Source organism: Macaca fascicularis, chromosome 4, assembly GCF_037993035.2.
Source record: "Macaca fascicularis isolate 582-1 chromosome 4, T2T-MFA8v1.1".
Lineage (NCBI taxonomy): Eukaryota > Metazoa > Chordata > Mammalia > Primates > Cercopithecidae > Macaca > Macaca fascicularis.
Genome location: NC_088378.1, coordinates 136,464,042 through 136,490,154, shown reverse-complemented (window position 1 = coordinate 136,490,154; position 26,113 = coordinate 136,464,042). Strand labels below are relative to the sequence as shown.

Here is a 26,113-nt window from a genome sequence, read left to right as displayed (position 1 = left end):
GCAGCAAGAGGGATCGGGAAGAGGACTGTCCTTAGGACTCTGAGGAATCCAAATGGGGCCACTGAGTAGGTTATGAGCCATTAACCTCAAGATGGAGATCATGGGAAGAGGACAGGTCAAGGGAGAGTGTTGTGAGGCATGAGTTCAGTTGGGGGCAGGTTCAGCTTGAGGTCTTGAAAAATACCATCGGAAGTATCTATAAGTAGGTGGCAATGTAGGACTAGATAGGAAGGAGAGGAGGGAGCTAGAGCTATAGATCTGCAAATTGAACATACAGAATTAGAGCTAAGAGAAAAATGGGGTTAGGGATATAGATTTGGTGGTCATTGGCATATTGGTGGTGCCTGGAGCCATAATGCCCCGCTACGTGCTGTCCACCTATTTTGTGAGTGACCTTCCACATGAGTCATCATCAGTAACACTCCAACAACCTGCAAGGTCAGAATTTTATCCTCCCTATTTTCCAGATGAGGATGATAAAGCTCAAAGAGGTGAAGAAACTTGCCCAAGCTCACCCATTGATGTGGCTGGGATTTAAACTTGGGACTATTTGACCACAAAGCCAATGTTCTTTCCATCACCCTTGCTGTCCCTCAGAGTCCCCTAGGGAGGTCATGTAGAGTGAGAAGTGAAAAAAGCCAAGCTAGAAGCCCAAACTGTCTAGCAATTAAGAGGCCAGTGGAGGGAAAGCAGCCAGCAGTAGATGCAGGAGAAGAAAGCGCTCCAAGAAGGGGAAGAAGAATGTTCAGAGGTTTTGGATGAGGCAGAGAGGTCAGGCTAGATAAGGACTGGCAAACAGCCCTGGATATGAAGATGTGGAAGTTGTTGGAAACTTTGGGGGAGGGGTGGCAGAGGGAGCCTGGGACAGAATGCATTAGGGCCAGGGGTGAAAGGGAAGCAGTGACATGGAGACCTAGGGCAGAGAAGTTGGGAGCCTGGAAGGATGAGAGGCAGCAGGGTCTGTGGAACTTCCCTGCGGGATGCTGGGAAGTTCTATAGGATGCTGCAGATCTTACTGTGTTTACAGGAGGAGCTGAGGTGAGACATTCAGGCAAAAGAGGGGATAACTGACAGAGCGAGCTCCCTGAAGTGGCAAGAGGGGATGAGATCCTGGTACATGTACATGGTATTAGTCTTGGCCAAAAGGATGGACCCCTCTCCCAGCAGTGGAGAAAGAAGGGAGCAGGGGATAGGAGGCTCAGGTTAGACGGCTCTTGGCTTTTTGGAGAAACAGGAATTGAGGACACTGATTGGAGAAGTATGGGGGCTGGGGTTGGCAGGAGGGAAACAAGTTTGGGAGGGCAGCTGTGTGGAAGGGGTTAGGGTGCAGGCCTGGGGTGGTTGGAGACTTGCCTTGTGATGTGCAGGGATCTGGAACCACACATCAGTGACAATGCCAGTTGGCAGGGTAGAGATTTTTGTTTCCTTAGTGAAAGCAGCTGGGCGCAGGTGGAGAGGAAGCAGGTGGCAAGGTAACTCAGGAGTGGATGTGGGTAGAGAGGAGGGGTGGGAGGAAACTGGGGTGACTTGGCCAAGAGAGCTAAACTGAAGGTGGCCTAAGTGTCCAGAGGAGAGGCTGGAACAGGTGTGGGGCAGCTTGGATTGGGTTACCTCTGCCCCATGTCCTGGCAGGGCTGCCTGTGGACCTTTCTGTAAAGCCAACACTAAGGACCTGGGAACAAGGTACCCCTAGAATCCCAGAGCTGAGAAACAGACTTTGAGAGATGGTTACCTCCAAGCCTCTGCCTACATGGCAAAATGACTCCTGAGCTACCCTGAAGGAGTACAAAACAGCCCATTCACCAGCCTAGTAAGATCCCCTCCCTCCCTTCTTCTATTTTTTTGTTGCTGTTCTGACTGTTCTCTTTTCCTCTCCATCTGTCAATTACTGATTTTTTGTTTATGTGTCTATTTTGTCCTTTTTTTTTTTTTTTTTTTTTTAGACAGAGTTTCACTCTTATTGCCCAGGCTGGAGTGCAATGGCGCAGTCTCGGCTCACTGCAACCTTAACCTCCCAGGTTCAAGCGATTCTCCTGCCTCAGTCTCCCGAGTAGCTGGGATTACAGGCATGCGCCACTATGCCTGGCTAATTTTGTATTTTTAGTAGAGACGGGGTTTCTCCATGTTGGTCAGGCTGGTGTCGAACTCCTGACCTCAGGTGATCTGCCCACCTCGGCCTCCCAAAGTGCTGGAATTATAGGCGTGAGCCACTGTGCCTAGCCACTTTGTCTCTTAAATATTGTATGACTCTGGGCAAGCCACTTCACCTCCCATCACCAGACAGGTGATGGCTAAACTCTTCTGCAGTTCTATTGCTAAATGACTGTCCAGAGCAAGGATATGTGTAAAGAGCCCTGTATGTGAAGGTGCTGGTCTGTGACCCTCAACCTGATCCCAATGATTAGAGTGTGAGTGGCAAAAGTGTATCAAGTCTCTGTGAATTCAGAGGAGGCAGTGTGGACAGCTGAGGAGGTATACAAGCTTCAGAGTCAGGCCTGGGCCTAAGTCCTGGCTTTGTTCTTTCTTAGTATGTCATCCTGGGCAAGTTAATCTACCTGACCCTCAGTTTTCCCACCAATAAAATGGGGATAACAATTCCTACCTTATAGGCTCGTGATGGAGTGCCTGGTACAGTCCCTGGAACATAGAAAGCACTCGGTAGATGGTAGCTATGAGCTCTAATTTGTGTTTCAGGGTGTCTATATCTTCTTAAGGTAAAGTAGGAGGTGCAAGACAGTAGGGATGGAGAGACTCCAGAGCTACCTAGCTGGCAAGTGAATATTCTTCTAACTGCATAATGTATAAGTGTGGCTGACAAGGGCGGTGTGCTGGAATGCATGGAATTTTTGGAACCTCCTCAGTAGGAATGTATGATAGACAGCAACCTGTTGGGGGTGGTGAGAATCTAGCCCAGTTGACTGTGCTCACACCCAGTGGCACCAAAGTCTAATCTGGGACAAGGCTGCTTCTTCCCACCAGGCACTACTATACCTTTGTTATCAAACACTGGGGCTTTTTTTTTTTTTTTTTTTTTTTTTGAGTTCTGTTGCACAGGTCAGAGCAGTGGCACAATCTCTGCTCACTGCAACGTCCATCTCCCGGGTTCAAATGATTCTCCTCCCTCAGCCTCCCAAGTGGGTGGGATTACAGGTGTGCACCACCACACCTGGCTAATTTTTGTATTTTTAGTAGAGACAGGGTTTCACCATGTTGGTCAGGCTGGTCTCAAATTCCTGACCTCAAATGATCTGTCCACCTTGGCCTCCCAAAGTGCTTGAATTGCAGGTGTGAGCCACTGCACCCAGCCCCAAACACTTGGGCTTTTGTTCTTCTGAGAAGTAGTGGAAAGAACAATAGCCTCCACCTATTGAATGCCTACTATGTGCCAGTGCCAGGTGTTTTCCACCTATTATCTCATTTAATTAGCACCATTAACCTATAAGGTTTTTATCCCCTATGTCAGATGAGAAAACTGAAACTCCTGAGATAATTTGCCTGAAGTCATAGAGATAGAAAGTAACAGAGCTGAGATTTGAATTGCAGGTTTGTTTAGAGTCCACACAGACACTGATGGACGGACATCTTTGAGGGCATATAACCATATCTATCTTCCAGGTGAGGAAGGTGAGGCTCAGAAAAGTGAAATAACTCTCCAAGAAAAATAGATGGCTGGGAAATGGTAGGGCCTAACATTGATCTCAGGGCAGTCTACTTCTAGCTTGTATGTACTCTCCATTAGACTATACGGCACTGCCCATCAAGGTAGGGTCATTAGACTAATTTTATATATGAGGAAACTGAGGAGCAGAAAGAAAAAGCAAAGCTCATGGAAGGAGACCTTGCAGGGGAGGGGAAACCCCTGAGTCTGGTGGGCCCTGGCAGAAGGATCCCTAAACAGGACCTGAACCAAGATCTATCAGCTATGGGATCCCTGACCCCTGCCAGTCCTCTCCCCAGACATTTTTAGGAGCAAGTAGAATGAAACGAATGTCAGAAGCATCCCTGAAGGAAAATGAAGCCCCAAAGCATACTGCAACCTTAGAGATGAGTGTGGGAGGCCCAGAGCCCACTGGACATTTTGCCCCTGCTAGTTATGATATGGCACGTGCTGCTGCTGCTTTTGTAGTACCACTTGCAAGTGCCATCTTGTTATTCCTTCCCTGTCATCTTCCTGAGCTACTGTCCAACTGAGTCCCTGCAGAAGAGGACAGGGCAAAAGGCAATGTGAATTGGACCAGCACCTCAATTCACAGTGTCCTGGTAATATAAGCCCTGCTTCTCCTCTTATAGAATATTCTGAAGGGCTGAGGGTACTCTGGAATCAGATTGGGTGAGTGGCAGCAGGAGAGAAGAGCAGGGAACAGCCTTTTTTGCCCAGATGTGGAGGAGGAGCTCACCTGGTCCAAGAGGAAAAGAGGAAATCATCAGAGGAAAACTGGTAGGATGAGATAAAAGGCAACTAGGGGGCAAAAAAACCCAATCTTCCAGAGACATAGTGGCTTAGGTGGAAGAACCCACCTAAGCCTCCCTCCCTGAAAGTCAGGGAAATATCCGTACTCAGAGGGCCAGGAAATCACCCTGAACTGAAGGCCCAAAATAACCCACAATTCCCCTACAGAATCCTCCTTGCCCACCTCAAGGAGGATGTAGGGGCCCTCCCTCCATCCCCCCAGGGACCCAGAGGAGCTACACTAGTGTCCAAAGAAGGCACAGGCAGAGCAAAGCAAGGCAGCGTGCCATCTCCCCTCCCAGCCTGGCGGGGGGCTCCTCGGCTCTCTCTCCCTGTGCCCCCATGGAGATCACAGGCACCATCTGGCAACCTCCAATTCTTTCTCTTTTTTTGAAACCATTCTCTTGTTTGGGGCAAAAAGGATGGCAAGTTTACACTTGTCCTCCAACCCTACACATAATTGGTGGCAGCAGGCAAAACTGCTGCAAGGGGAGGGTTTTGCCAGTGGAATGAAGGAGGGAGGGCATTTTAGAGTGACAGGGCTGGGAGGGACCTCAATCATCTGACCCAGCCTTTCTGTGGCCTCCACACCATTCCCATGATCTATGTGCTCGCATCCCAAAGGTCATCTTTGATGCTATGCAAGGTTCTCCAGGCCTCCTCCCCCAGGCTTCCTTGGGGCACTGCCCCCTTTCCACCACTGAGTGAATCCACCACCCTCGTTTTCTGAGGAAACTGAGGCCCATTGAGATATGACTTGTTCAAAAGTAATCTTCATCCCAGGATAAGAAGTCTGAGTCTGTTTCCATCTACTTTTCCACTGAATCCCTAGGAAAGGAAGGGCTCAGCTCTTCTCTCCAGCGGACAGGACCACTGCCAACAAAGCCCTCCCCTTGCCCCAGCTGATGTGGGCAGCCAATATTGAGGGTCTCAGAACTGAATCTCTTTTGAGGAGATCTTGGTCATTGCCTCTTCCTCCTGGGTACGCTGAGGGCTCTGTGAGGCTAGTCTGGGTCCTAGCAGCGTCTTCCCTGTAGAAAATTGAACCTGGCCTGGTCTCATTCTGAACACAGCCTCACACTCCAAGAAAGTCCTCACAACCTTTCAAGAGGTCTTTCCTCTTTCCCTTACAATGGAAGGAAAGAAGATACAGAGTGGGTGAACAGTCAAGAGGCAGCATGCATGTTTGGAAGACACTGCTCCTTTTGCACAGTTTGCCCCTGTTTTAAAAATATCCTTTCTCTTTCCTCTGCTCCCCTTCAATTGGAGGGATGAAGGGTTAAGAATGGACCAGTCAGGACCACCTCTTGAAGCGGCGTGCAGGTTTGGAGGAGCCTCTTGTACCTGTCTTTATGTCTTTGTGTTTATACACATAGACATGATTCTGTTGGGTAGCTTTTGCCCCTGTGCTGAGCACACGAGAGTGTCTGTATATGAGTCCAAGTCTCTATGGGTAGGGTGGTTCAGTGGGCTTACCTCCAAGGCCCTAACTGCAAGGGAGTCTGTCCTGGAGCTGGCAGTTTCAGCAGGCGGAGGCTACTTTCTTTTTGGTCCTCAAAGTGGACTCGGATCTAGGAATGGGGACTGAGTCCTGAGAGTAGGGGTGTGGTAGGTGTAAAAGTTAAGAGGGTGTTACTCGGCCTGGTGTCGGAGGCGGTGTGTTCCGAGGTCCTATGTCCCCTGTCAGGCTGTGTCGGTGGACACGCCCGAGTGCCCGTGTGTCCACGTCTGCCCTGGCCTCCCGAACACCTCGCTCCCTCTTTGTCTCGCGTGGAGGTGTGCGTGCAAACCTGCGCCGCACGGCCGTCCTCGCGTGTGAGCGCGGGGACGCACCGTCGCTCCTCGACTCTTTCCTAGGGGAGCGAGGACGAGTCGGAGCCCGGTGCTGTTTGGTCTGGAGCCGAGCGGAGCTTGCATTGATCCATTGATTGTGCACGGTTTGCGCCTGACCTCTCTGCTCCCGGGGAAGCCGTCTCCATGGAGACCGGGCCCGCTCCCCCAGCGCCGGATTGTAAATTCCTGCAGGCAGCGGCCCGGCAGCCTGGGGAGGGGGCCACCGCGCCCGGGCGCGCAGGGGGAGCGGCCGCCGCGCCGAGGCCCCATTTGAAAGAAAAAAGGGCACGAAAAAAGGAGGTGGTGGAGGAGGAGGAGGAGGGGGAGGAGGAAGAAAACGAAAAGGAGCGAGGAGAGGAGGAGAAAGAGGAGGAGGAGGAGAAAGGCGAAGAAAAAGAGCCTGAGAGACGGAGAAAGAGCGAGAGAGGAAGAAAGAGAGGCAGAAAGGGCGTGTTTCTGGCGCTGCGTTTCCCCTCCCCTTTCTCAGGTCCTTCGCTCGAGCTCTGCGCGCTCTCCGGCTGCAGCTCTCTCCCGGCGAAGCTGGGAATTGGGTGGGATTAGACGGAGCAGCCCCGCCGCCGCCGCTGGCAGAGGCCGGCTTGGAGAGGGCGGGGGTTCCCCTCCGTCAGTCGCCCCGGGCGCCCCTCGCCTCTTCGCACTCTGCGCCTCGCTCTCCACGACGTCCGGTCAGGAGGAGCCGGTAGCATCGGGAGCCTCGCGCCGAGGGCGCCGCGGTCCGCGCCCCGCGACTGCAGCCCCCGGCCTGGCCCCGGCGGGGCGCCCCCTCCCCTCCCCCTCCTGCGCGCTGGGATCCGGCCGGCTTCCGCCCTCCCCTGGCCGCGAGACCGGCCCCGGCGGCTGGGCCGCCAGTAGCTCCTGCCATGGGCTCGGGGCGCGTACCCGGGCTCTGCCTGCTTGTCCTGCTGGTCCACGCCCGCGCCGCCCAGTACAGCAAAGCCGCGCAAGGTAAGGAAGGAGGGGCGCGCGGCCTGGGGGCTGTCCCGGCTGCTGGGCCTCAGGGCCTAGGCGTGATTCCCGAGGGGCAGGGCAGGTGCTGGGGAGCGTGCTGCTGTCAGGACCCGGCTCTGTGCACCCGGACTCCCCGGCCAGGGGCCCGACCGCTGGGCACTGCGCCCCGAGCGAAAAGCCGGACGAGCTGGGGGCGGCAGAGAGAAGTGAGAAGCTCTGGGGGCGGTGGGCAGAAGAGACCACGCGCCTCAGAATTCCGTCCGACTTCATCCACCCCCAGCATCTTCGAAAGACTTCTTGTCCTCCAAAATCTGAGAGAGAATTTTCTCTTCTCTCAAACATTGCCAGAAACTTACGCTGTGGCCTGGAGAGACTAAGGGAATAATGAAAACTTTTCAGCCGTGCCGTATATTTCTTTCCCTTACCCCCAACCCGCATGCAAAGTTAGACATTTCTAAGTTGATGCCTTATCAGTGGAAAAATGTTGAAGAAAAATAGGATCTTTTATGGAAAAATCAACTCATCTCTCACCGGATGGTAGGGGGCTGAAGAGAAGAAAATTTCTGTGACTGGCTCCCGACAGGAATGTTGCGTTTCTGCCTCTTTGGGGGGAAATCTCTTTCGTCTTGCATGGCTTTCATTTCTTATCATAATATTTATTTATTAAGGCCTCGGGTTTCCAATTCCATTTAAATCCAGGTCAGAATTGCATTAAAATAACAAAGTAGAATTCCAGGCTGGGGAGCTCTGACAGATCCCTCTAGGAATTAAAGAGAGACAGGGAGGCCTCCCGCCCCCGTCCCTGACCCCCAGCTCATCGCCTGGCAGGTCCCAAGGCTGTGCAGGCACAGACTAGGCTGATGTACCACAGTTCTCTCGGGACAGTTTCTCCTCCCCCTTGACCTCTTGCTGTACCCCTCCCCCATCGTGTCCTCACCGACAAGAGATTTATATGGACAAAAAGAAAATTCCCCCTGGCAAGGTTTTGCCCAGGAGAGTACGATTCTGCCTGTTGTCCCAGGGACTCCTGAAGCCAGCTGGGGTGAGGAGGTGGCTGGGCCAGAAGGAAAGTTGAACTTGGGAGTTGGGGAAGCCTGAGTGTCCGACACAGGTCACTGTGTCCCAGAGCCTGAGCGTTTGGCTCTTAAGCTGCTCTGTTGTATTGGATGGACTCCTGCTCTGTGAAAAGGAAGGTGCTGTATCAATGCCGCCTTCCTCTCCCCAAACACTGCCTCTTCAGCTAACCTCTTCCCCCTCCAATCTGTCCTTTCACAGAACTAAAACACTAGAGACCCTCAGCTGTCAAATACTGGACCCTACCCCCACACCTTCCAACCCCACACTGCCTCTTTTCCAGTCCTGGTTCCAGACAGCCCACCACCACTGCCACCCCCAACCTGGGAGCAGCCCCTCTCCTCACTGTGGATTTGTGTTTTCATAAACAAAGCTGGCTTTTGTAGTGTGTGCTGACTTACTCATAACATGGAATTAGCTAGGGAGTTTAGTCTGAAGGAAGGAACAGATTTCATGAAGTAACCTCGAGACAAGATAAGGGCCTCTTTCAAGTTGGAGCCAGTGTCTGCAGTGGCCTAGTGAGGCTGCGGACCAAAGGAGAAGCAGTGTATTCGAGGGGGGCCCAGGGGCAGATGGAGACCCCTCCAAGGGACAGGTGCCATCAAGCCAAGGCATTCAAGTACGGGAGATCAGCTCACCGGTGATTCAGGAACGGCAGTCAGAATCCCTCCATGGTACTCCAGGGCTTCCTTTCGTTGGACTCCCTGCTGGGTACTGAGGAACATGCTGCCAGAGTGGAGGCCCCTGCCCTCAAGGAACTTATAGAAGAGTAGTTTTGTTTCCAGCTTATCTCATTCACAGGCACCCTTCCTGTGACTGGACTGCAGTTAGCTTGGTATCTTCCTTTTCTTCTGATCCCTAAGCTTGGCCTAGAATGGAAGCCTTTCATTGACCCTTCTCTTCAGGAAATCTACAAACCCCATCTGCCAGAGGTTGCCTAATAGCAGGTTTACTGGGTTACAGGGATGTCTCTGGACACAAATTTGCAGGCAGATGCTGCAGGAAGAACTAGTACTGACCAGGCGGGGCAGCCTTACAGCCTTACCCATAGACAGAGTCTGTGAGCATCAGGGAGGACATGCCTTCAAACTATCTCCTGGTTATCAGCAGTGCCAGAAAGTGTGCCTTTAATGCCAGCCACATGCTTTATATGAAGCACTAGCAGGTTTTTAAAATCAAATACCCTTGGCAAGTATCTTGTACAGAGTTACTATACCTCTGGGGGTATCTGGGTTTCTGTCCCTTTTCATCAGTGATTCCCACAGTGGGAAAACCAAAGTCATGTGGAAGGGGGAAAAGGGGGAGACAAGGAAGGGAGCCCTAAGTGTAAAGGTGAGTGTGCGAGTGTGCACACATGAGAGGTTCACCACAATTACCAACAGGCAACATAGCTGGATGTCTGTGTTTCTTGTAACGTAGTTGCTACGGGTAAACTGCTGTTTTAGTGTCTGTGAGAACTGTATGGAAGAGTGGGTGGGTAAGCCTGTGTGACTGGGAAGGAGGGAGCATGAGGGGACATGGTTTTGAGTGTTTTTCAAGTGCTTGTCTGTATATTTTAAAGTAGACAGACTGGATAACCAAGATAATTGTTAACTTAAAAGCATTAATTTGCTTTGCTTTTGGTCGGGGGGTGGGTGTTTGGTGGGGGGGGGGGGTGGAAGCAGTGGTTAAAAAGACCTAATCCTGGCATAGGGCTCAGGTTACAGCTGAATGAAAAGGTCTCTCGGCCTCCAGGGAAACTTGTCCCCAGGGCTGGCTCCAGGAGAGCCAGCCTGGCCGTTTAGTTTACCTGGTAGTTTTCTCTCCTTGTTAGGGATAGAGTTTTGATAAAGTCATGCATTTAGAATTTCCAAGTAACCCCATCCCTGGGACTGAGAGCGTTCGTGTGGTGGCAAACAGTGTCTCTCTGTCTCGGTGTGTCTCTCCGGGTCTCTGTCTGGGTGTATGTGTCTCTTTCTTTCCCCCACCCTTCTCTTCCTCTTTAATGTGGCTGTTTCCTCTCCTCCCCGCTTCCCTGGGCTCCTGTGGCCAGCTCTTACAGTGAGGGGACTGTTCCTCCTAGCCCCTCCCTCCAAAATATGAAATGAAAACCATAACCGTGTCAGCGGGTAAGGGTGGCCCCGTGGGCAGCCGGCTATTGCCTGTGCCCCATCCAGGCCACACTGGAGAGAGGGAGAGTCCCCACTCAGAACCTAATCTTTAGTCAGTTCCCTCTAAGCCCACCCCCCATTTTTCCAGAAGGTGGAGAAGAGGGTGGACTGCTTAGAAAATCTTCAGGAATCCCTTTGACCTCTCTTCTCTCATGACATGTCTCAGAGGTGGGGAAAGCCTCAGGGTGGGAGAGTACAGAGACTCTTCCCTGTTTTCAACCCCTTCCTTCTCATCTCCTTGAGTCTCTGCAGGGTGGAATAAGAGAAAGGGGACTGGAAGACACTAAGGCCAGAATTACTGCAGGCAGAGAAAGAAGACAGTCATCAGCAGCCCTCAAATGAGATTGTTTTCTGAAACCTTCAGGAATCTGAGAGCATGAGAACCGGTTTGAGATGTGAGCAGCTGGGACCTGTTGTAAAAGGAGCTGGTCCTGGGTGTGAGTTTGGGAATGTGAAGTGTGCATTCACACACATGTGAATGTGTATGCATGACTCAGGGCGGGTGTGTGTGTGTGAAGTGCTCTGGTGAGAGAAAAAAGGAAGTGGGGGCAATGTGCGTTTTGTTTTAGTTGGAGAAGTAAAGAAGTGGAATGGCTTGGTCCAGTGCCTTGAACTGAGGACAGGGGAAGGGAACAAAGGGCTTCAGACCTTTTGAGAAGATGGAGCTGGTAGAGCTTGCTGCCTGATCCCACTCAGTCCTTGCCCCCAGCTCTGGTCCCCAAATGTCAGGGCGTGGGCCTCCTTTGACGTCCCATATCCCTAGCACATGACCACTTATAAGAAAGAGTCCCTGTCAGGGCTGGAAACTGCAGAGCTGCTCTGAGGCTGGCAGTGCCCGTAAGAGGCCCAGACCTGGGGACAGCTTCTTCAGCTCAGAAGACTAGAGTCTGGAAACAGAAGGACTGCTGGGCCTTGGGTATAGAAGAGAAACAACGGTCAACCCAGAGACGTTTGGGGGGTACAGGAGCTAGTCACCTGGGCTAAGAGGGGACAGAGACTCCCCTCCCCCACCAGCCACCTGACACTGGACTGGCTACTCTCCTGTTCCCATGCCCACCCAATGCCAGCCTCAAGTGGCACCACGGATATAGAGATATATGGTGCCAGTGGGTTTAGACAAATGCAGAGCCTAAGGATTTGAGCCTCGGAGGAAATCACTGAAATCCCTCTCCTCACTTGTAAAATATCAGTAGGGTTCCTTGCAGCCCTGAGATTCTGCACATCTCACTGAAATCCTTCCTGCTGAAGGCAGAAGGCGCCGGGCCTCCACAGGTTACTCACCCAAATCTCAGGCCCTCTCCTCCCTGGATGCTGGTCCACTTCTGCCTGCCTCATGAGGCTAGGTCACTTGGATACTCTTCCTTTCTTCCCCCACCCGTTTCCTGGAACCCCAAGTAGCTGATAGTTCTTACTGTGTCCATAAAGTGGGTATTTATCCCTGGAAACAGCCCCTGAAGAACACGTGTGTGTTTCTGCATGTGTGTATGAAACAAAGTTGGGAAGTGGAGCTGAAATATCTGTGTTATGGGAACTGAATATTCTTGGAGCTGGGCCCCAGGATTCCATATGTTTCTAGCTCTGAGACTAGCTGTCTGTATTCTGCCCTAGCCTAGACATGTCCCCCTGCAGATCAAGCACTGCTTTGTAGTTGCTGTTAGATGCTGTGCTTTGGCTGCACAAATGGGATGATGACCCCTATATAGGGCACAGTGGTCCTTGCTCTTACCTCTGGTTTTCCCTGTGGCTATAACCATAGCCCTAGAGAGCTGTGGGGTTTGGATTTCTGAGCCCTACAGCAGGGGCTCTTCAGGCCTGGTCACTGCTGGTAACAAGCTGAGAAAAGACCTGGGCAGGGGCTGCAGGGCTGGAGGGAAGATCCAGGATAAGGAAACACATCTAAGGAATCTCTCTGAAAGGGCGGAGTATCGGGATATGTGGGCACTGGGGGGAGGGCTGGGGAAGGGGAGTGCTTGAAGGGTAGACCCTGGGGAGCAGGTTTACAGAGAGGACGTTTTTACAAGTTTCTAATTATATTTATTTGGAGTTTTCCTCTGGCGGTTTGAAGCTGTTAACAGCAGGAACCTGTATCCCTGGTGTTTGTTTTTGTTTCTAACCAGCTGCTTGGCCCCAGCATAGTGAATCCAAGGGCAGGCAACACCTGCCCACTGCTGTACCGCCCACCCTTTCCTTATTGCAACTGTGTCTGCACCCTCCCTGCCCACTACTCAGCCCTGCTCTCTTCTGCTGCTCCCATGCCCAAAGCCTCAGAGCATCTGCATTCCCACTGCTGATTTCCTCCCTGGATCATCCACATTTCAGCTCCTTCTGCTCCATGGTTATGTACTGGATGCATGCTTCATGCTGAACTAAGTGCTGAGTTGGAGTTGGGGGAGGTACACTAATGACTAAGGCGTGGATTCCTCCCTCAAGTGCTTAGAGAAGACAGTGGGTAGTGAGAGAGCACTGGACTGGGAGTCTGAAGACCTGGATCCTGCTGTACACTAGCTATCTGCTCTTTCCTGAGGTATCCTCACTGGGCTTCAGTTTCCTCATCTATTCAATGAGAGAGGACAGTCTGAAGACCAAGTGAACCAACCTGCGTGAAAAAACTGTACACTTAGTGAAATTATACAAATCTGAAATGTTTTTTCCAATTAATTTAAAGAGATAATATTACTAATTACAAAACCAGAACTTACCTATGCCCACTGCCTGCCTCCCTGCCCCTCACTCTACAATGTTCTGTTCTTCCCCCACTTCACTACCCATCCTCTAAAAGCTTCTGATTCAGGGTTGTTGATTTTGTCCATACTGAAAGGGAGAAAATTCTTGTCCAATTAAGGTTACATTCAAATGATCAAGGAGCTAGATTAAGGGTAAGGCAGGACATCAGAGAGGAACTCCTCAGGGTCCCCAGTAAGTGACAAGCTTTTGAGGTTCAGACCCCCTTCCCTTCAAATCACCAAACACCAGCAGCTTTTCCTGGCTGTTGAGTTGAGCAGGCTAAGCCTGAGTGAGAGGAGAGGATACTGTTTTTAAAAGGAGAAAGTGCTCTGTCTCCTCCTTGGAATCAACAGGTGGTTATTTGTGTGGTTTTCTGGACTTTCTCTAGGCCACCCTCATCCTTGCATAAGCTTTTTCTAGACTGAGGAGGGGCTCAGGCTCTAGCTGAGGTCAGAGTGCCTCGGCCAGTCCCAAACTGGGAAGACAGCCTGCTACTCCAGGCTCTGCCAATCTCCCTGGTTGCTATTTTGACCTGGAGGTAGAGCAGATATGCACAGGTGTGGGTACATGTGCACATGCTGTGGGTTAGGATATCATGGCCCAAGGCTGGGCTGGTTTTATTTTGGATGTCACTTAGATGTAGCAACTTAGAGGTGAGAATGAGGGAACTCACCAGGGGCAAGCAGTGGAATGCCTGTCTCAGGTGCCCCATCATTGGGTGTTTGTTAGCATGGAGGCTGAGGAACATGTGTTGAAGGGGATGCTCTGAAAAGATCCCTGTAGCAGTCCCACATGATGTCTGAAGACCCTGAGACCCTATGACTCATTAGTCCCAGTCTCTTCTGGCCCCAGCACTCAGCATATGGATACTTTTAAGTGGGTACTACCCTTCTGTGAGTTTAGTTTCCTGTCTCCCTACTCTTCACTTGAGACTAAACTTCCTGGGACTTCCTCCACCCAGAACAGTTGTGGGATCACAGAGAGTAAAGAAGTGAGATTTTTCTCTGAGGTAACATAGAGCAGAAGGGATGCCACAGATAGAGACCTCATCTACTCACTACTAACACATCCATGTCTCCATCCACTCGCCTGTTTAACAAATATTTACTAAGTGCCTTCAATGTAGAATTCATCTCTTGTTCACTGCCAAATCCCCAGCACCTAGCATAGTGCTTCACATGTTGGAGGTGCTCAATAACTATTTATTGAGTGAGTGAATGAATGCTAAGCCCTATTCCAGTTGCTGCGTGGGTTTCAAAGCTTTAGGAGCCATGGCCTCAAGGAGCTTACTGCTTCAGTAGGAAAATTATACACATGAATTAAAAGTTAAATAATCGTACAAGGCAGCATATGAGGTATCGCAAGCCTGGGATTGATCAGGTGACCACAGAGCCTGACAGTAAGTCTTAGGAGTAAGGAGAAAGAGTAGATCAGAGAAGGCTGGTAGTGTCACAGGGAGTGTCCCAGCAGAGGCACCTGAACTCGGTCCTCAAGGATATTCAAGGAGAGGAAAACAGCAGAGTGCCGTACACACACCATATATCCTGGGCTAGCGTGGCTGGGCTGGGGATGTCACAGCCATGTGGGTGGGTACATTAGGGCTCTAGGCATGCTGTTTCTGACTGTCTCACTGGGCCCATCAAATTTGCCCACAATTACCCCCTCCCCTGTGGGTGGTAAGGTAATAATTCCTGTGGTAATGGGAAGGTGGGGTGGACTCTACCTAGGGGGTCTGCTTGCCCACAGCCCGCATCCCTGCTCATTTCCATTTGTTACTGTTCCTGAGCTGGGCCTAGGCAAACTTGTGAAGTAGATGAAGTATTTACTCGGGAATCCCACTGCTTCCCTTTTAGGGCACACCTGCCCATCTTCAGAATCTTAGGACTACTTGTATTATAATAATCCACCCTTTCTGGTCTGACCCTCTGACCCTCATATCCCATACCCCACCCCACCCTTTCTACCTACATTTAGGAGAGTTTATGGAGTGCTCTGCTAGGCGCGAAAGCAAATTCAGAAGAAATGGCAGATGGTGCTGGGAAAAGCTGCTGTAGTTACAGACTTGTGCCGTTGTGCCAGGACAGGGTGAGGCAGGGAGGTCTTAGCTTGTCTATGGTATCTCTGCAGCCACCACTCTTCCCCACCTCAACTTTGGTTCCAATGCATGGCCTGAAGTAGGGGTGGGATCTCCCTAGCCTTCAAAAAGAATTGCAGAGGACAGCTTTTGGGTTCCCAACTGGCCTCTCACCCACTTCATCCCCATTCTTTGGGCCGTCCCAGCCCAAAGGGAGAATAAGCAGTGGGGATGTGTCTCCCCAAATCCTCCCCACTAACACATGCTCACTGGTGCTGCATTTCCCCAAACCAGGCCTGAAATGGGGCTTTGATAGGGAATGGGAGTTCAGAAAGAACACAAAGAGAAGGTTGGAGAGAAGGAATAATAGTAGCAAACCTTGGCTAGGCATGGTGACTCACGCCTGTAATACCAGCACTTTGGGAAGCTGACACGAGGGTTGCTCAAATCCAGGAGTTCGAGACCAGCTTGGGCAACATAGCAAGACTCTGCCTCTAAAAATAATTTTAAAAAATTGGCGGAGCATGATGCCACACATATATAGTTCCAGTTACTCAGTAGGCTGAGGTGGTAGGATCACTTGAGCCCAGGATTTCAAGGTTGCAGTGAGCTATGTTCATGCCATTGCATTCCAGCCTGGACAAACAGAGCAAGACCCTGTCTCTGTTTCAGAAAGAAAAAAAAAAATAGCAAACCTTTGTTGAGCACTTGCTGTATGCCCACACTGTGGTGCTAAGTACTTGATGGGTAACTCACCTGATGTTCCTGGAATCCCCATGGGAGGTACTATGATGAATATTATTCCCACATACAGAGGAGGGAACAGGTAAGTTCAGAGGCTGGCCCAGGACCACACAGACACAGGTAGAGAAAGCAATTGAACTGACCATGTTGCTCCAGAACCTCTTAACTACTCTGTCATGTGGCTGCCCCTAATCTCTTCCCAGCTTGGGCAAATAGTTTATTTGCATTACCTGAGTTGGGAAAGGAAGACAGATAGTGGCCCCAGCCTCACCCTGGAGATCCTGATACAGCTGGTCTAGGGGGCACCTGTACATTCACATTTTTTCAAAAGCCCCCAGGGAATTCCAGTGTGCAGCCCCAGGGTTGAGAACCACTGGTTTAAACCAGTCCACACCCAGTAGCATCAACTGGTTTTCCAGCTAGTAACACCTGCATCCTGAGAGAACAGACTAAGATGAGACTGTGCTGTGAGTGTTGAAGGGTCCTTGCAAGGACAAATTCTGGGTGGGCATGTATGGTAGGAGGGAGCTCTGGAAGAATGACTGATAGAAGGAGGAGATACTGGGTATAATTTGGGGCCCTCTTTCACAGCTTTGTCTTAGGTCTGTTCTGCTTGGAAAGACTCCAACCAAACGTTGAAGGGACATCTTCCTCAGCAGGTACCCAGCCAAGTAAGGAAAGCTGAATATGCCTCAAAGTATTAGCAGAGCAATTCAGTGACAGCTGTAAATGAACTGAGGAAAACAGTCCCCTTGGACCAGGAACTCACCAGGAACGGGGCTTACAAGGAATAGCTTTTGGGAAGAAAAATTTGAGCCAGAATGGGAAGCTGAGCATAGTGTGGCTGGAACAGAAAAGTGAGGAATGCATCTGCAATGTGAATAATGAAAATATGCAAATGCATAGAAAGGAATAGGATGGTTAGACGTTGTAGAGGGAACAGGAAGAGATAATGTCTTCCAGAGCAGAGCCTCTTTGCTGGAGAGGGATAAGCATTGTGAGCAGGGAGGTGAGGGAGAGGGGTTAGATGGTGGCAGAGGTCTGGCTGTAGGAGGGGTCTAAAGAATCTGGCCAGGTGTGATGTAATCCCAGTGCCTGTAATCCTAGCACTTTGGGAGGCTGAGGCGGGCAGATCACTTGAGGTCAGGAGTTTGAGACCAGCCTGGCCAATGTGGCAAAACCATGTCTCTATTAAAAATACAAAAATTAGCCAAGTGTGGTGGCACGTGCCTGTAATCCCAGATACTCAGGAGGCTGAGGCAGAATAGCTTGAACCCAGGAGGCAGAGGTTGCAGTGAGCCAAGATCACACCACTACTGTACTCCAGCATGGGTGACAGACTGAGACTTTGTCTCAAAAAAAAAATCTGCTAGGAGGCCTGGTTTGTGGTGATCAGCATCAAGATCCACTCTAGTACTGATGAGCACTGAATGGGAGGCAAAGGGAAGAACTGGGAGCCCATATAGTCTGACACAGTCTCTAGTGAAGCATCAGCTGATTCAGAGACAGTCACATACCTCTGATATGGCCAGGGGAGCAGTTCCAGACCAGTATCCATGCTGCTGGACCCAGGGAGCATCTCTTGTTCAGAACCCCACAGCAGTGCTATCCTGTGGTGTGCTAATAGCAGTGCTAGTTCTGTGGTGTTGGAAATGTTCCATATCTATGCTTTCCACCATGGTAGCCACTAGCCACATGTGGCTATTGCGCATTTGGCCTGTGGCTAGTGCAACTGAGGAAGTGAATTTTAAATTAAATAACCACATGTGGCTAGTGGCTGTCATACTGTAGAGCATCTATTGCCTGACCAGTGACTTAATACCATCTCAAGCTTCCTGTGTTGGGACCCTACTGTTTACCAGATAATTTATTAGCCAGTTTACACAAATTATCCCATCATCTACTCACAGCCTCTCATAAAGAGGTATTATCATCCCCATTTTAAGGGGGAGGAGATGGAGAATAAGAAAACCATCCCTAGAGAGGGGTAGAGCTAGATTTGAATCTGGGACTGACTGGTTCCAGTACTTATGATCGTTCTGTGATAGCATACTTCTTTGTATTGTTTTCTGTTCATCAGTTGCACAAACTGATTCTCCACAGAGCACCTTAGCATCTATGAGGACCCTCTTGCCCTTACCTATGAACTAGTCTTCCATGCCCTCTCTTCTCCATTCTTTCACTTTGAGATGACTTCCCAGGATGGGCCAGCAGGTAGACACCATGACTACGGAGCCCGAGCGAGGTGGAGAGTAAGTGTAGACAGAAGCTCCCAGCACTTAGAATCAACTGGTATGATGGTTGGCTGCAGAGGGGTTGAAGGGTAGAATGCAGAGCTGAATGGAAACCTGTGAGATTTGAGGCAGGGTGTTTGGGGATTTCAGTTCTCTTCTTAGCCCCAGGAAGCTTCAGAGCATAAAACCAGAGGACAGGTAATTGTCTCAAGCTAGGACTCTGGGTATCTACAAATTGGAGAGAATACTGGTTCATGCATCCATTCACTCAGTAAAAATAATCAGTCACTTAAGGATTTGGATTCAAAAAGGCTATAATGAGTCCTGAAAATCTGCATTTTAATAAAACCCAGGCAATTCTATGGCCCATAGATCACACTTGGATATCAAATTGTCTTGGTGTCAAATCTCATCTCCTTTCTGTGCTCAGTTGTGGGATCACAGGAGAGTAATGCCTCCCATTCAGTGCTCGCTCACTTGCAGGCTGCTACTTTAAGACACTATTTTGGGTTTCCCAGTTTACAATTGGAAGTAGTCTCTTTCTCCTCTGATCTGCCCTGTAACACAGGTTCTCAACCTTGACTACACATTAGAATAACTGGAAGAGCTTTAGAAAAATACTGATGGCCCAGTCCAGACTATTTGACCAGAATCTCTGGGGTTGCAGCTTGGACATCTCCTAGGAGAGTTGACTCTGATGTGCAGGGTCGAGGACCCCCTCACCTTATGTCTCATGCCTTCAGGGCATGTGCCACATCCTGCTCCATGTTTTTTGTTTCTCCTTTGGGCTGGGCTGAGTCACCTTTGAGCCTCCACAGCTATTATGGCGCCTTTCACAAACACACGCAATAAGGCGTTTTCAACTGAATAACATGTTTCTCTATTTCAGTTCAGATTTAAGGGCACCATAATATTGCCTCAGAAGTTGGAATCTTTTGCCCAAAGACTCTTTTCTACGTCCTTTCTTTCTTTTTTTTTTTTTTGAGACGGAGTCTCACCCTGTCACTGAGGCTGGAGTGCAGTAGTGTGATCTCGGCTCACTGCAACCTCCACCTCCCTGGTTCAAGCGATTCTCCTGCCTCAGCCTTCTGAGTAGCTGGCATTACAGGCGCGCATCACCACACCTGGCTAATTTTTGTATTTTTAGTAGATTTGTATTTTAGGGGTTTCATCATGTTGGTCAGGCTGGTCTCGAACTCCTGACCTGCTAATCCGCCCACCTCGGCCTCCCAAAGTGCTGGGATTACAGGCGTGAGCCACCGCGCCCGGCCTCATCTATGTCCTTTCTTAACCATCCTCTTTTTGCTAGATTGTGAGTGGCCTCTTCCTTCAAGTATAGCTCTGTGTATAGCACCTATTGTTAGAGCAAGGGCCAGGAGACAGAGGAACACTGGGGATTAGGGCCCAAAGGGCTGCACTTATTAGGCTTCAGGTAGCTGGTGCCAACCTCTGCCAGCTCTGGATGTCTCTACTGTTGGCAGCACAGGGGCCGAGGAAAATCATCCAGGATAGAACATTTTTCCTGTAAAGCTTCTTGGCTCCATGGTGGGCAAGTGGAAGCAGGCCTGGTCTCAAGCAGAATCATGAGACAGATGAAGATCCCTCAGATGCCCCATCTCCCTTTTTTCCTCCTTTACCAATGATTGCTGGACCCTGCCACCTTCCTAGAGGCCACTGTTCCCATGCCTTTCCCCTTAACCCTCCCTCTAAGCCTCGTCCGTAAACTCATTCACTTTAAGTTGATTATTCCTAATCAAGTTAAGTATACTACCCACTCTAAGGGTTTTTTTGTTTGTTTTCAAATTTTAAAAAGGAGTGTTTCGAATGATGGAGTTTTAGCTGTCACTGTGAATTAAGTATTTTTGAGGGCAGTGGGGGTTCTTTCTGAATTCCCAAAATCAGTGTCTGCCCACTCTGAAATCAGAGAGATGTGGGACAGCACCTGTTTCTGGAGGGGTCACTGCCTCTGTTTTAGAGAAGAGGGGATTCTGCCCTTGGAAGCCCACCTTCAAGACACCCCTTAGGGGTGCCAAGAGGTTCTCATGTGCCCCCTTTGCCCCTGCCAGATGTGGATGAGTGTGTGGAAGGGACTGACAACTGCCACATCGATGCTATCTGCCAGAACACCCCGAGGTCATACAAGTGCATCTGCAAGTCTGGCTACACAGGGGATGGCAAACACTGCAAAGGTGAGGCTGGGAGGGCACCTGGAGGAGAGGGACCTGTGGAAGAGGGCACACCAGTGCCACTGCCCTCAGTTGGCCACTCTCCATCACACCAAGGCTAGAAATTCCACTGGTCAAGTAGTGGGGGGGGGGTGAGGGGGGCAACTACATCTTCCCAGAGAGGGTGCCATTTTCTAATTTGCACAAAGGCACCATGCAGGCTAGCAGAGGTCCTGGTGGGGACAGTTTACAGCCCACAACCCGGCTGGGGTGGGAGCATGAAAATCATGAGACTTAGGCCTGAGGTTCCCTGGCATTGGAACTTTTATCTTTAGACCCTTACACCACGTCCACAATGGACGGGAACAGAAAGTGTGCTTCAGAGGAAGTTCATAATGTAAACACATTTTCCTCTCATAATTAAATCAATGCAAATTAAAGTAGCCTTGAGATACTAAATTTATGAGCTTCAGTGTTGGTGAGACTTTAGTGGACAGGGTACACTTGTTAATTCCTAGTTGCATTATAAATTGAAAAGTAATTTTGTAATACCTACCAGGAATCTTAAAAGGTGTTTCCTTTGATCCAGAAATTTTACTCTTGAGAACTTATTCAAAGAAACAAAATGATAAATGGGAGAAGGTGTTCTTTGATGCATTATCTATGATTGTAAAATAAATGAAATAAGTCTAAATCTGTAACAATAGAGAAAAGAGTTATAAGAATAGAAAAATAATATTCTGCAACCACATACAGTGGTAATTAGAATGACTGGAGACCTGAAAATGTTTATGACTTAGGTTTAAATGAAAACAGAAAAATGCTAAATGGCTTATAGGCTATGAACATTACTATGTAAACACAACAATAAGGCTGAGTCTGGGGGGTGGACAGTGGGTTCACAGGTGGGTTCATCTGTCTCAGCTTCTCTTTGCCTACAGACGTGGATGAGTGCGAGCGAGAGGATAATGCAGGTTGTGTGCATGACTGTGTCAACATCCCTGGCAATTACCGGTGTACCTGCTATGATGGATTCCACCTGGCACATGACGGACACAACTGTCTGGGTAAGCAAAGGAGAGGGGATTTGGTGGAGGGATGTCTTGTGGAGAAAGAGATCTTTTCAGCATTTCCTATTTCCCAGGGAAGGAGGAGCGAGTGATCAAAAAGAGCTACATTTACAAGAGAATAAGGTCAGCCTCCCCTTTGAGACTGGCCACTTGGAATGAAAAATCCTGCTGGATGAAAAACATTAGAGGAGAAGTTGCTATGAAATGCTCCTAGGGCAAGGGCCAGGAGATGGGAATAAGGGGTTTAGCCAGTGGTGAGGCATGGTAGGAAGCTGATTTGGCTCCACACAGATATCTTGGTTCTGCTGCTTACTAGCCTTGGGTCTTGGGCAAATCAGCCAATCTCTGGAAATCTCAGCTTTCTCCTCTCTAAAATGGGGGTGGGACCAGGTGTGGTAGCTCACACCTGTAATCCCAGCACTTTGGGAGGCTGAGGCAGAACGATTGCTCGAGCCCGGGAGTTCAAGACAGGCCTGGGCAACATGGTGAGACCCTGTCTCTACAAAAAATAATAATAATAATTAGTCGTGGTGGTGCACACTTGTAGTCCCAGCTACTTGGGAGCTCTTCCTTGGCTTGAGCCCAGGAAGTCGAGGCTGTAGTCAGCTGTGATTGTGTCACTGCACTCCAGACCGAGCAATCCTATCTCAAAAAATAACTAAAATAGAATGGGGTGGTAATAACTCACTCGAAGGCTGCTGTGCGAATCACCACAAGACAACATATGAAAAGAGCCCTGTACAATCCTTAGCACATAGTAGGAGCTCAGTAATGGGAAGAATGTTGTTGATGATGATGACAGGGCATCCCTATGCCCCAGGGAGCCTCTGACCCTTGCAGGCTTGTTTTCTCCCAGTTCTTCCTGCAATCTCCAGTCTCACCCTCTCCTCACTGATCTCCTTTGTCCCATGAGCTGGATCAGAGATAAGAGAATCTCTAAGGAACTGAACTCAACTTTGGTCTCTGTCATTTTGGAAAATTACTTTGACTCTTCCCCAAGTAGAAAATTTGAAGCTCATAGCAGAAAAGGATTTGAAATTTGAACCCAGGGCCTTCTCCTAAATTCCTTTGCCCTGTAGCCACAACAGAAAACAGGCACTAGCAGCAGAAAGGACCAGGAAAGGAAGAGAAACAAAAGGAATGATGCCCATAAAAGCAGGCTGGGCTGGTCCCCACCCACCAATTGACCAAACAGATGAATTATCTGAAGTCCTATTGGCTGAGAAGAACCTCCTTACTGCAGAGCTGCCTCCAAACCTAGTCATAACCCATCACTGGACCCAGGCTATAGGTTTCTACACCCAATCCAGGCCTCCAAACCCTGGTATCTGCTGAGCCCTTAATCCCAGCCCTGGTCACCTCTCCTACCATTTTAGCTTCCAAGGAAGGGCCTCATATCTGCCCAATCACCCTTGAGGGCCTCTTATGAAACTCAATTGGGAAGGGAAACTGTGGCAGTTAGACCAGGACAGTTGCCTACAGGACATGCACATACGCTTTTGAGTTCTTTGGCTGCCTTTGACTTTTCTAGGCCCCTGATTCTCACCATATCTTGTTTCCCTATAAGTGTTTTGGGGAGAACCAACCAGAGGAACAAGAGAATGATTAGGTATAGAGAGGGTCAAGGGACAAAGATTACCTAGGGTTAGGGTTCCCCTACCTTTGGCTCTTAGGGGAATTTTGAGAAAGTTGTCCATGCTCTGGGACTTAGCTTCCCCACTGAGAATTGGAGGAAAGAGCTTGGCTACAGTAGCAAAGCCACAAGGTTAGATGGTAAGGGGAGCAGACAGAAGGATAGAATGTAGGATGTGGCAAGAGCAGGAAGACAGGGATGGGGGAGAAGTCAAGAGAATAGCAAAAGATAGGGTGGAGACAGGAGCAAAGCACAGGAAGGTACACCTTAGCTCTTCCAACAGGTGTACCTCTCAGGCAAGAGCCAGCTGGATCTGGGCCCCTCTGCCCTGGCCAGAAGGGGAAGAGAGGGTTTCAGGATCTCAGCAGAGAGGGTGGGAAGGCAGATGAAGCCCTCAGGAGCCCAGATTCTAGCTGCTCCATTTGACAACCAATCTGCATGATGCCTCCCAGGCCAAGGCAAACTGAGAAGGGCCATGGACTTGGGAGGGCAGTAGCTAGCGTAGAGATGGAGTCAAGGTGTTGAATTGGGGCCCCAGGGTGAGCTTGGCTCTAGAACCTAGGGGTGGTGATTTGGGGGTGAGAGCCTACTGTTCTTCCTGCCCCTAACCCCCACCATCTAGGGTGTGGCCTGGCAGCTCTCCCCAGATCCCTCCCCGCCAAGTTGTCAGACTTTGTTTTGTTAAACCAAAATAGGAGAAAGGCTAGAAAATATGGCAGCAAGCCCAGGCAGAGGGGGGAGGGGAGGAAGGATGGGGCCGTGGCCTGTCCACAGAAATGGTCCCTGACCCACAAGGAGTTGAGGCTCAGCTGCCTTTCCCCACCCTGCCCCTCCAACCTCAGCACCATGGCCATAGCTCTGCCTGCACCCAGAGTCACTTCCCAGGTTCCTACATTCCCTGGCTGCTCATTGCAACCAGCTGTGACCCCCTATTACCTCTCCAACCAATGTGACCAATCTCCATCCTTACCTTCATTACTGTTCCTCTTGCTCTGGCTTCTTTCCTGGTATCCTCTGTCCTCATACCCAGTTTACACAGGTGAGGGAAAGGGAGGCATGGCTTCACCTAGGTGACATGTGAGGTTCAAAGGTCCCCTTTTCCCCCACTTGCTTAGCTTCCCAGCTCTGCCCTCAGGGCAGCCTTTTAAAACTTAGTGGAATATTAGCTGACAAGGGTGTGAGGACTTCCTGGCTTAAGGCTGGGCTTAGGGGGTGGTAGTTCTTAAGACTGCCTTTGGTGCTGAAGTCTTGGGATACACCCTGGACCCTGCCTGCACCCCATGGCCCCACCGACTACCTATCCTGCACAGATGTGGACGAGTGTGCCGAGGGCAACGGCGGCTGTCAGCAGAGCTGCGTCAACATGATGGGCAGTTATGAGTGCCACTGCCGGGAAGGCTTCTTCCTCAGCGACAACCAGCATACCTGCATCCAGCGGCCAGAAGGTCAGCCCATGACCTGGGATGGCCCCATCCCTGTCCTCCCCAGGCTTCTCTTCCCAGCTGTCCCTCAACAGCCCCTAAGTCTCACTGTCTGTTCTCACCTCAGCTAGCTCCTCCTTCTCTTGTCCTTCAATTCAATCACACCCCAAAGGATCTAGGAACAGACACCCTGTTAGGGCAAAATCTGGAGAAATTACTTTGAGGTTGGGGTCAATATGGGATTAAGGCTACTATGGAGTATCCTCTGTGTCCAGACCTGAGGTGGATGTTGTCCCTAATTGTAGGTGGCTGAGCTTCTCTAAGCTGCTGCCTATCTGAGAAGGCCTCACCAATACCTTTTCCCTTGTATTGGCCTGGGAGGGTCAGGCAGGAATAATGGGTTTATATTGTCTGTTTCTATGACTCATGCCCCCCACTCCCACTAGACTGTGACATCCCTGAGGGCAGGGACTATGTCTAATTCATTGTTGTATCTCCAGCACCTAACATACTGCCCAGCATGTAGTGAGAGTTTAATAAATGTTTGTTGAATAAAATTGCATAGTAAATATCTATACCAGTTACCTTCCACTCGCATTGTAGATCTGATTTCTACTGATCTTCTTCTCAGTTTGACTGTAAGCTCTTTGAGGGGAGTAATCACACCTTGTATTTTTTTCGGACCTTCCTAAATCCACCCCATCTCCAGCACAGTGCTGGATACCTATTATACACAATTTTTTGGTTGTTTGAAGGAGAGGGTGATCATTTGTTCGGATGAGTATCAATAGCTAGCTATTAATACATCATTCAGAACAGCTCTGAGCTCTGCTCATGAGCACCCAGGTCTGTGGGGAAGACAGGAGGCCTGGGACAAGGAGAGTCAGTCCCCTCCTTGTGTTGAATTCAACCTCAGTGGAATTCTCCCAGGTCTCTAGGTCCCCAGTTGCCCCTTGTAGTCCTCCTCTTCTAGACATCCAGGGGTACAGAGCATTCACCCCCCTTTCTTCTCTTTTAGAAGGAATGAATTGCATGAACAAGAACCATGGCTGTGCCCACATTTGCCGGGAGACGCCCAAGGGGGGTATTGCCTGTGAATGCCGTCCTGGCTTTGAGCTTACCAAGAACCAACGGGACTGTAAATGTGAGATAATTGGGATGGCAGGTGGGGCAGTGGGGTCAGGGGTGAAAACAAAGAGGAGGGGTATAGGGCTTAGGAGCAAGAGGATAGGGCTGGGAGGAAAAGGGAGTATAGGGGAGGCAACTAGGCAAGGGGGCCAGTACCCACATTGTAGAAAACTGTGGAACCCAGGGAGGAGCAAGCTGACAGGGCCCTGTCCTCTCTGTGCACAGTGACGTGCAACTACGGTAACGGCGGCTGCCAACACACATGTGATGACACAGAGCAGGGTCCCCGGTGCGGCTGCCATGTCAAGTTTGTGCTCCATACCGACGGGAAGACATGCATCGGTGGGTGAGGCCAGGGGAGAACTCAGTCCACCTGAGATGGGGGTGACGGTGGGACCCCTTGGGAACCGGGGAAGTGGAGGAGTGCATGGGGCCCAGGTGCTG

General features: G+C 50.1%; 2 protein-coding genes across 14 annotated transcripts in view; one reads left to right on the top strand and one right to left on the bottom strand.

Annotated features, from left to right (window-relative positions):
• TCP11 (t-complex 11) overlaps positions 1–26,113 on the bottom strand; it is a 143,247-nt gene that overhangs the window by 91,566 nt on the left and 25,568 nt on the right. The window lies entirely within an intron of this gene.
• The window catches only part of SCUBE3 (signal peptide, CUB domain and EGF like domain containing 3), a 39,407-nt gene continuing 19,997 nt past the window's right edge, over positions 6,704–26,113 (top strand). For 7 of the 10 annotated variants that reach the window (XR_010586018.2, XR_010586019.2, XM_015449524.3 and 4 more), the window contains exons 1-6: positions 6,704–7,249; positions 20,319–20,441; positions 21,359–21,484; positions 24,431–24,565; positions 25,560–25,685; positions 25,895–26,011. Coding sequence is in view for 8 of the 10 variants with exons in the window: in XM_015449524.3 (XP_015305010.3) it covers positions 7,165–7,249; positions 20,319–20,441; positions 21,359–21,484; positions 24,431–24,565; positions 25,560–25,685; positions 25,895–26,011 (712 nt within the window). In the remaining 2 variants the exon portion in view is untranslated. The remainder of the gene's footprint in view (positions 7,250–20,318; positions 20,442–21,358; positions 21,485–24,430; positions 24,566–25,559; positions 25,686–25,894; positions 26,012–26,113) is intronic. The other 3 variants (XM_015449525.3, XM_074038314.1, XM_015449523.4) reach the window with 1 other exon arrangement.